This window comes from Ziziphus jujuba, chromosome 1, assembly GCF_031755915.1.
Source record: "Ziziphus jujuba cultivar Dongzao chromosome 1, ASM3175591v1".
Classification (NCBI taxonomy): Eukaryota; Viridiplantae; Streptophyta; class Magnoliopsida; order Rosales; family Rhamnaceae; genus Ziziphus; species Ziziphus jujuba.
Window position 1 is genome coordinate 34,739,600 of NC_083379.1, and position 11,629 is coordinate 34,751,228.

Consider the following 11,629-nt stretch of genomic DNA (forward strand, 5'->3'; position numbering starts at 1 on the left):
ACGACATTTGGCCTTATTCTTTTTATGGGCCTCTATATATGTAAAGATTGACGAACTATTAGGCCCGTTTTCAATTAGCAAGGGCCCAAGTAAGAAACTCTAGCAGATCTCTTTCATTTTATTTTTTTCCCATGATTTCCGATTCTAACCATTTAAAAAATATTTTGTTCACCAAAAAATAATAATAATAATAAGGTAACATTCTATAAATTTAATTTGAATTTAAAAAAAAAAAAATTGGTGTGATTTATTACAATATTAATAGACGTAAATAATGATCAAATAAGATTATTGCCAAGAAAGACTCGCGTGGCAGTTCAGTGGTTAGAGCACCACAGCCCCGGCCACTGGACGCTGGGTCGAGTCTGGGGGGGATCGGGGATGCCAGGGGGCACAGCCCCAAAAAGATAAAGAAATAAAATAAGATTATTGCCAAGAAACAAAAAAGAGAAAGAAAAGAAAAAACAAACAAATATTTTTTAAAATCCATTTATTTGTAAATCAGCAGAGATCGCTCTAGTTCATATATTGCATGAACCCAACTTATTTCATTTCAAATACTCCAGTAACACCATGTACAATATTATTATTTTCAAAATTACAGTGGCTATCCGAGGATCTGGTTGCTCTGCCTCTGGTTTTTTAAACACCATCCCATCTCATAGACGGGAACGAATGAATACTTTTTTCCTCTGAGTTTGCACGATATCTGATCCTTTATTGCCCTCGTCCAATGTCTTTTCCAGAGCCCCTGTTCCGGCTGCTTTGTATTTTGCTGATATCTCATGCTGTTGCTTTATATTATTGACGTCATCTTCTTGCATTTTCTCCATCTTTGGCTGCATATTCTCCATCACTAGCTTGAGATTTTCCACTTTTCCCTTGTCATTCATAGAAACTGGAAAGGGTTCATATTTTGATACTCGATGCTCATTCTTTTTGACTTGCTTCTTTCCTGCAAAACTCAAATGGTGAACAAAGAAATAGAAAAAGGGGTGGAAAATAATTGAGTATGCAAATATTATTTGAACGTTAGTAAGATAGCCATAAATTAGAAAGAAATCAGCAAAAGATTGAGCAGGATACAGAATGTAATAATGTCCAGGAAGAGTGAAAAATACCCTCAAAGAGATAGATAACACATTATTTTGCAATATGAGACTAATGCCTATAAACAAGTTTTTCCTTTATTGATAGGAAACCGACTGTGACTTGCCTACTTATTGGCAGATCAGTTCCCACTCAAAATTGTTTACCCAAAAAAAAAATAAAATAAAATAAAAAATTCCACTAACAATTGTAGTTCGCTATCGGAGTTTCTTTCTACGAGCTTAAAAGATGGTAGATGTTTAGTTGGAATATGGTATATCTAAAACAAATGTAGAAGAAAAATGATTCTAGCTTCCCATATTAACCATGTATAAGAGTGATACTCACTCCTCAGAAGCTGCTGTTTTCTTAAGCTGCCTACTCTTTGCTGAAATATCGTACAGCAGGATAGGAAAGTTTGTGCTATAATACCTAATTACCGTTCAGAGTAAAGACACACTAGAACTGTTTATGAACAAAGGTCCTCCTCCTAAGTGATAATATGTAGAACCAACTCCTCTTCTCATTAGTTTACCCAAAAAATAAAATAAAATAAAATAAATCCTCTTCTCGTTAGCTCAACCTGTGCTGATCAGCCCTGCATCCATTTACTTTACTATAGGCTCAAGGAATTAGCAGTTGATGAATCTTGACCAAATCTATCAATATTTTGAGGTGCATGTTCTAAACAAGGGAGAGAGATGCTTAAAACTTGTGGAGTCAGACGAAGTTACCTTAAATTGCAATTTTAACCAATTCCCATTACCATTTTTGACAGTAGCCTAACTTTATGTTTCATTTTCTTTATAGTTAAAAACAGTATGGCAAAAATGCTAGCTTTCAAACTGAGAAGCTCCTTTTAAAACATGAAAATGCAAATTTTCATCTGTTACACAGAACTAAGCAGCAAGGGAAGCGATAAGAAACAAAACCCACATAAAATCCAAACCATCCTGTGATTTTCGCATGAATATAACCATGAAACAATCGTCGAGTTAAACCCTCTTCGTTTATCCTATTTGTCTTTCACTGGTATTTTGAATGACCAGCAATCTTAACATGGTGAAGACGGCAAATTTTTGCAATTTTAGCAAGTACAAGGAAATTCCAAAAAAGGGGCAGCACTGAAAAGATTAAAACTGAATCGAAATATTAATCAAGGAGATTATAGAAAAATGATTTTAAAATTTCAACCAAATTACAAATTATGAATTGATTCCACAATTATCCAATCCAAGTAAGCATTTTCACAAACATATAAAGTGCAAGACAAGGAACAAACCTGCAAGGGATTTGAGAGAATGGATGAAGGTAGAATCAAAAACGAATTTGGCGATGTGGTTCAGAACCCCACTAAACTTTTCGTGACGACGGGGTTTCAGTTTGTGCTCCGTCAGATTTCGGAATCTTTCAATTCCAGCGGTGTCTGCCATTTTGTCCGATACCCTATACAGTTCTTTGAACAGCGGCTGGTTTACGCTACAGATTAGTCTCTTTTCTGAACATTTCTGTCTCGAATTTAACCGAAACGATCAGTCCCCTTTATTTATTTATTTATTTATTCCTATTAATTGTGTGTATTTACTATTCATTAGTTAGTGATAGTCTTACACAATTATAAATTTTGAAAAAATGCAAACAAATAAATAAATAAAAATAAATAAATTATCATTTTACTTTATAATTAGTTTATATATTTTACAAGTTCTAAGTGACATTTGAAATAAATAAATTGATAATATACATATATATATATATATATATATATATATATATATATATATGTAAATAAAAATCAAAGACTAAAGCGAACTACGTTATGAAATGATAGCTAAGTCTTTGTTCCTTCTTTTCAAATGGAATCCAAAATAAGCCATTATTATTTTTCACTTCTTCTGTTTTTTTTTTTTTTTTTTTTTTTTTTGGGAAGGGTTTATATGGCCATCGTATTTTTTAGGCTTCTCATAAATTATAAGGACTAGTTATAGACTAATTTGTAAGGACTAGTTATAGACTAATTTGTTTGGTGTCAATTAATTAAATAAACTATAAGGACTAGTTATAGACTAATCTGTCGGGTGTCAAATCACTTGCATTATTTATTGAATTTATTATAAAACATTTAATCAATAATACTATAATTATCAAAATATTGATCAAATAATATAACAAATAATGAAATAATATTTAATTGATTTATTTTTTTGTTATTAAATGTTTATTTATTTATAATATTTAAATTATATAAATATGTCAACAATAACATGATAACCTATTATGTTAATTTGTAAATAAATTTAGTGAATGTATTAATATATGTAGCATTAGTGTAATTTATCAAACATTGATAAATTGTCATATCATCTTATTGATAAATTATACTAATGTGACAACATTGTGGTTTATCATGCTACCACATTAATGTAACATTGTGATAAATTGTCATATTATGCAACATATCCTTTGGTAAACATTTTTTTATAATTTTAATATTATTGATGTACATATAGACGTATTCCTTTATTATTATTTTTATTATAAATTTTTAAATTGTTTTAAAATGTTAGATTTAAAAATGCATTTGATGTTTATATGAATTTAGTAAATTATAAAAATATGTAGATTTAAAATTATATTTGGCATTTATATAAATATAGTAATATACAAAATTTATAAAAGGATAAAGTAAACCCATCGATTGTTTAAGTTCATTTAAAACGTAAATGTAATTTTAAATTTAAAGGCTTAAAACAATCAAAAAACTGATAATAAAAACATCAAGGCAACTATGATATGATAATTATTCTTTCTCTTTTTTGTTTTTTTTTTTTTTCTCTCTCTTTCTATATATATATATATAGTTCTGATTCAATAAGGATATCTTGATATAAAATCTAAACCTGATGGCATATCGTGTTAAATTGTATTTGTGTTGTATTTTGTTATGCTCCTATGAAATTTAATTAATCTAAACACGATTTGTTAAATTTTCGTGTGTAAATAAATAAATCCAAATTTATTTGTTAAATTATCGTATAATCCGTCAACTGATCTCCTAACTCATTAACAATATATATAAGTTTTAAAATTTAAATTTGAATTAGTTTTCAAATAACTTTTTAGAAAAAATACAAAAAGACTTATTTGTTTTTAAATTTTTTAAAAATTAAACTAAAAAAAATAAATTAATACATATCTAACAACAAATTAAGTTATTTTAATATTATAAAACTTATATAATTACAAAATTATCAATTTTTAATGGACCTAATGAATTTTTCATGTGTTATCCTGTTTTATTTTTTAAAACTTGTTAATTTATTGGTTTTTATTGGATGATACTTATAAGAATTCGATACGATATCATCAATTTAAATATATAAATTATTATATGGATTCGTATCATGGTATTGTATGTATAAGATTTTATTAGATATAATAAAACCAACATAGAGTTCAAATCGAATAGGATAACTTGGTTGTTTTTATTTCAATTTAACTTTTTTATATTGAATCATAACTTTACAAAAGTAAAATATCATAATTGAATAATTATTATATATATATATATATATACACATATATTTACATTTCACACCGATTATATTGTTATAATAGAATTTTAATTAATATATGACAATAGTAGAGACTAATGGCAATCATGGTACAACTTAATTTCATGGAGCTTTATTATCGAATTTAAGACAAAATAAACTCTGTTACAGCTTTAAAGGTTTATTTTGGCAAAACTTATAGTTTTCTGAACTGAGGGTTTTTTTTTTTTTTTCTTTAAGTATTTGAATCTCCCAGTTTCGATAAACAGATAAATAAATAAATAAGACCATTTTTCTTGTAATTTAATATTCTTCCAAGAAATCAATGTTGAGAATTTTTCCTTTCAAAGAAATAAATAATAAATTCGATACTTTTCTTAAGAGGCTTTCTCTGGATCTCGAGAAAGCTTTCTCTGGAAGGGAGAACCAAAAAAAAAAAAAAAAAAAAGATAAAAATAAAGATAAAAAACAACTGAGAGGAAAATGAAAAAGAAAAAAAAAAAAAAAAAAAAAGTACGAGGAAAAAAAAAACAAAATGTTTTCCTCTGGGTTTATACAAAACCCACCTAGAAAAACAAAAAGGGAGGAAAAAAATCTCAAACGAAAGTGGAATGACTAAATGCTCTTCTACGATGAACCACGATTAAGACAATTAAGGAGAGATGCGAGACAGAGGGAGTGAGAGAGGAATTTCAATTTTCTTAGAAGGTCCTCTCAAATCCAAGATTAGGTCTTGCTCGCTCAGTTGGGACGAATGGAGAGGCCTCTCAAACAAGCGATTTCAAAATCCGTAAGACTTTATCTATTTTTTTTTTTTTTTTTTTTTTAAATCCTCATCGAATTCCAGGTTCCAAACGTAGCCTAAAGAAATTTTCTTTATATATTTCTTGTTACTTACAAAAAAAGGATACTCAAATTCTAAATTAATAGTACAGCAAAAAAAAAAAAATAATAATAATAATAATAATTCATCATTTTCACACAGAATAATTTTATTATTTGTTAGACGTATTACATAATAGATACAGAAGGGGAAAGTAGCTACATCTCCCACTGCATACACCCCTGGGACGCTTGATCTGAAATAACCGTCGGTTCTTATACCGTCTTTTTCCTCCTTTATTTGCCCTTTGAATATTGAAATTTGAGGCTTTGCTCCAACACCAACAACAACAATGTCAACTTCTATTGCCAGACCATTGTTCAGTCTCACCTTCTTTACCTCTCCATTATTTGATGCTGATGATTCGAACCCGATTGCAACTGTATTTTTGAAGAGTTTGACTCCTTTGTTTTTGTAGTAGTCCTCGTAGAAAGTTGCAATGGCCGGTGTGAAAAGGCGGTGCATCAGCCGCGGTTCTCTGTAGACCAAGCTAACTTCAAAGCCATTGATTCTCAAGGCTGCTCCAACTTCAAAACCAATGTACCCACCTCCAATAACAACTGCTTTTTTTCCTACTTCTTTCTTTTGTTGTATTGCTTCTACAAGTTTATCAGCATCACTGATTTCTCTCAAGTAGAAGATGTTTTTGGCATTATTATTAGCTTCTTGTAACTTAACTGCAGCAGAACCAGTTGCAATGATCAAAGTTTGATACCTAAAGACTCTTCCAGTTTCGCTGGTGAGAGTCTTTGAAGCAAGATCTGCTTTCACTATTTCTGTTCTGAGCATTAATTCGATCCCTTTTTCTTTATACCATTCTGGAAGCTGTCTCTTCTCTCCACTTCCAACACAGACATGGAAACTTGGAACTCCTGTGGCGAATCCATCTGGTAATAGATATGACTTGCTAAGTTCGGATCGTTCATAAGGTACAACTGCTTCTTTGGATATAACTGCTAGTTCCCCTGGCTTTAGCCCTTGCTCTGTAAACTCTTTAGCTGCGTATCCTGCTGCAACCCCACCACCGAGGATGATGTACTTGAAACTTTTTTCCTCACCGACAACTTTTGTCAACAACTTCCCTTTCTGGATAAGTTCTTGAGCTTCTATTATCTTTGCATCAACAAGTTTCCAAGATGTGCTAGGGAGAGAATTTTCCTTTTTCCAACCTCTTGCTCAATGTTTTTTACTTCGCTGTTTATGTTTTTAACATTGATTGACCAGTTTGTGACTTGGTCTCTTTCGTTTATCCCCAGACGATGTTCATTAGAAAATCTCAAGTCAATATCACCCTTCAGGCTATTTACTTGTTCTATTATACATTTGAGAGTTTTCATATCTTGTTCTGTGTTTTTGTAGTAATTCACAAATGTATTAATCAGGATCCATGGTTCAACTATTATTTTGAAAACAAGCACTGAAAGGAAGTTCCTGCACTCCAGAAAACCAAATCGATATATATGTGCATGACCAAGTTTGTTACCTTAATTCGCAAAATATTGAGGATATAATCCTCATAAAAGAATTGGAAATTGGAGGGAGAGATATACAATATTGGTACTAATAATGTCTACTTGTAATACAAAGCAAAACAAATTTGGGGCATGCAAGAAAGAAAGTTAAAATGGCTTCTCATGTTGTTGGAAACTGGAATATTGGGCATAGTTTGGGAAGTGTCAAGCTTGTGAGGGAAACTGGTTTTCAGGAAACTGATTTCCAGGATTTAGATTCTTTAGCCAGATATGTAAAATTTCTGAGTCATTTTTAAAGAACATCATAAAGAATAAATGATGGCCAAACTGAAGTTGTTAATCAAACATTGGGTAATATGCTTCAAAGTGTAGCTAGTGATAAAGATAAACAGTGAGATTCTGCTCTTCCACAAGCTGTATTTGCCTACAACAGCATGGCGAATCGATTTATAGGCTTATGTCCTTTACTATTGTCTATAATAAAGTTCCTTATCACAGAGTTGATTTGGCAATTGTTCCTTCTGAGGACAATAAAACTAGTACTAAGTTAGGCAGTATATTATCGAATTAACAGCATAGTTTCTCAAAAGTTGCAGAGCTCAAATCAAAATTACAAAATAGCCGCAGATTCCCACAAACGATTCAAAACGTTTAATGAAGGGATTTAGTCATGGGGTTTACTTTAGGAAGGAGCGATTACCAATGGGCACTTACGACAAGTCAAAAGCCAAGAAGCTGGACCATTTCCAATTCTGAACAAATTTATGGACAATGCCTATGTTATTGATCGTCCTCCAGATATAAGATTTCCAGCATTTTCAATGTTTCTAAAATCTATGAGTACGATCCACCAAATGTTGCAACCGTTTCTTCATATTTGCTCGTGGTTGAGCTTTCTCATGGATGAAGAGACCGATGAAGCAAGAAGCTGAAGTCTATTGTCGTTTCAAGTCATAGGTTTCGTCGTTTGCTTTGTTGCCGTTGGGATCGCTGTTTTAAACTTTGTTTAAGTTTTTAGTTGTTTAAATGTTGCGTTTAGTATTAGTTGCTGATTTAGCTAGTTGGTTATTTAACTTGTGCATTTCATTTGTCCTAATGCTTGTATTTAAGCCTTGTCTTCTTCGTTAAGAAGGCAGTTTTGATTACCGCGCGCCAATGTTGAACTTTCTTAAGCTTTCTTAAGCTTGTTTGGTTAGTGAATTGGACCAGTGATAGTCAAATTTGTTTGCCTGATCATTATCATCTTGGTAATTCTATTTTTTGTTATGTGACTTTCTACATAACTTTCTCAATGTATTAAGGCCTGGAGTTGTTCTATCCTATATATTTCCATGACGCGTTGCAGCTTTAATTTAATTTGGGGTTTGTTGTAGAATTATTTAACCATATTCCTAAGTCTCCTTTAGGTGACTTTTTGTTGCTTCATTTAGTCTCTCCAAGGTAAATAATGAACCGTATATGTGACTGTTTATGCTAGATAAAAATATTGCTTGGAGAACCATTTTGCAAAACATTTTTTCATTTTACAAATCAAAAAATGAAAATAGTAAATTGGATTTTGTATTTTTAGAATTTAAAAACATGTTTGGCAATTTTTTTTTTTTATGAGAATGAAAATTTTAAAGTTATGTTTGATAAATGTTTAATATGACGTATATTTATAAGAAAAAAAAATCTTTGTTATTGAAAATCCATATTTATATTAAATAAGTATTAAATATGGTTTATATCTATATAAAATAAATATTTTTATCTATTTCCTATTTTAAAAATTTTCCCAATACATGTAAAGGGTTTTTAGACATTTTCTAAACTTATCTACGTTTCTGAAAATGTTTCAAACTTCCTTTTTTTTTTTTTTTTTCAAAAATAACTGTTAAATACATTTTTGATCATTTTTCAAATTTTTTTTTTTTAGCTATGCCCCTGGCATCCCCTTCCCCCCCCAAGACTCGAACGCAGCTTCCACTGGCCGGGCTGTGGTGTGCTAACCACTGAACTGATCCCAATTTATGGACCAAGTCCAAATTATTTTCTCTCCTGGCATGTTAAACCCGTTTGTCAACAGTATACTATCTAAAAAATTTGTGAGTCCAGAGTCCCTACTTTGTATTTATATATCCCCTAATCAATAAATTGTAATTTTAAAGGTCTAATGCATTTCAGAGGGAAAAAAAAAAAAAAAAAAAAAATTCAGAAAGGTGCATAAATATGAATGGTTTAGAATGCATACCACAGGTTCATCTTGGTTTAACTGGTATTGCACTTTTTAATATGCCGAATTGTTTGCTTTTTGATCAGAAGTTGATGTCTAGAAGATGTTGCGAACCTTCTTAACTGCCCTGCAGTACTTATCCTCTCTCTGCAGGGAAAAAAGTGAAATGTAGAAACAAAAAATGGAAGAAAAATCGTAATCCAGTAACGGAAGAATAAGTTTTCAAATATAATTCAATACTCAAAGAGAATTGTTCACATGATTTATTGTATAGTGGGAAAATTGACCAGACCTAGCAGCAAATCTTCTTTCTTTCTTTTGGTAATTAATGCCAGTCCTCTTTGGTGGAAGAGATGTGAAAACTAATGCTAAGAGTCTTCTCCTTTTTATGGAAAAGGAATAGTGAAATAAAAAACAACAGCAAGGTATCCAAAGAAGTCAAACTTAATAAGTTTAAAGTAGGTGATTACAAAAACGAAGAAAAGCATCTCATTGTATTATAAATCTCATCTACGAGAAGATGCAAATGGTGCACGCTTTACGTGTAAACATGCAAATGAAGTCTCATTGTACTATAAATCTCATCTCATTGTATTATATAAGTCTCATCTCATTGTATTCTTTTCCTTTTGTTTCTTACACCTAATAATTAATTTTTTTTTCCCTTTCTTTCTTACACCTCCTTTTACATGTTTATTTTTATTTCTTTACGATAAATTTGAATTCAATTTATATATAGAACTTAGCCCCAAAAAAAAAAAAAATTCCACTTTTTACTCTTTAAATATTAATTTTATATAATTAAATTAATGAAACCCAAAATGATAAATCAAAAAAATTTACATTTAAATATGAATTTTATAAAATAAAATTAATAAAAGCTAAAGAAATAAATAAAACAAAATTTTAAATATAAGTTTTATATAATAAAATTTATAAATACAAATGAGATAAATTAATAAAATTTAATAATGGAAAAATAGATAAAATCATTTATAAATTTATATAGAAATCCAAAAACATAAAAATCAAATCCTTTATTAAAATTTTATTTTTTCTTAACACCAATATATATATATATATATATATTTCTTTGGGCTTAATCTTAAACATAATCCGACAGCACAAACACTCTTCATTTGTAATTTCTCCATTAATAGGGAACTCCCAATCATGTTCAGTCTGATAAAAAAACGTAACCTAAATCAAGGATACAAGAAATGCAAAATCCCAATTTATTCTTTCCACCATTGCTCCTTGCATGCCAAGCCTTTGACCAGGCTTTAGGATCCCCAGACTCAAGATTGTTATCTCATTTCTTAAACGATTCTTACCCAAAAAAAATAAAAAAATAATAAATAATTAAAAAAAAAAAAAACCGAAATGGCCAATTGAATGGGATAGGTAAATCTGAGGTCTCTGCAAAGAGAGAAAAAAAAAAAAAAAGAATAATTTATGGAGATTAGGAAAAGATTGAAGATGATGGAGACATAGTTGCTGGACAAGAAGAAAAATCCATATGAGTTAAAGAGGAGAGAGACTAAGAAGAACCATTTTTTCACTTTTTTCTTTTTCCTCAGCCCTTGCTCTCGGAGCCTACAAGCTCGCCTCGCCGCAAAACCAGAGGTCATCATAATGGTTGGATTCGGCAAGAAAGGGGACCTAACTCATTCAAGAAGTAAATAGGCTTGGATTTTGTGAAATTAACCCTATATGGGCTGCAGTATCTGCAAAGGCCGGAAGAAGAGAAAGCAAGAGAGAGAAGGGGAGAAAGAGAGGAAAAAGGAAAAGAAGAAAAAGAAAATTGCATATTTTCCAAATAATACTAATAATAATAACAATAACAATATTTATGAAAGGGAATTTTTTTTTAAATTATATTTAAAGGTTAATATATATCATATTGTATATTTTACCTTTTAGCCATTGTTACCAACAATATGGACTAAAGTTGAATTGTTTCAAAATACAGGAATTAAAATTGGTAGTAAGCAAATCTTAGGTACTGCGGTTGAAAATAACTCTATATATGTATCTATATATATATATATATATACATATACATTTATAAATATGCTTTCTTTTTCCAAATTAATCTTCATTTTCTTTACATAATTGAGAAATGTTCTTAGATTACTTTGATACATTCTTTTCAGGTGGCCAAAGATTGGTAGCAAAAAGGTGTTAAGGCTTTTTAGATTCCACCAAAAAGGTTAAACCAATAGAGAGAGCAGCCTCTTATATATCCTTTGGGGCTCTCATGTTTGGCCAATGTAATACTTATGTTCACAAATTTTCGAACCAAGGGGCACCAACTCTTTCCTAATTGTCAACTCCTTAAACTCTGGACCATTTGCTTTTTTATTTTCATTGTTTTTTTTTTTTTTCTATTTTGTTTTTCATGATTCAAAAATCA

The 11,629-nt window shown here is 30.2% G+C and overlaps 1 protein-coding gene and 1 pseudogene across 1 annotated transcript; both read right to left on the bottom strand.

Moving 5' to 3' along the window:
- Positions 1-458: 458 nt before the first annotated feature.
- Positions 459-2,639, bottom strand: LOC107430102 (uncharacterized). The gene is made up of 2 exons (XM_016040898.4): positions 2,372-2,639; positions 459-955 (listed from the first exon to the last, which is right to left on the bottom strand). The coding sequence occupies exons 1-2, from the start codon at positions 2,520-2,522 to the stop codon at positions 660-662; spliced, it is 447 nt and encodes a 148-aa protein (XP_015896384.3). The 5' UTR covers positions 2,523-2,639; the 3' UTR covers positions 459-659.
- A 2,745-nt stretch (positions 2,640-5,384) lies between these two features.
- Positions 5,385-6,902, bottom strand: LOC132800368 (monodehydroascorbate reductase-like; annotated as a pseudogene).
- Positions 6,903-11,629: the final 4,727 nt, after the last annotated feature.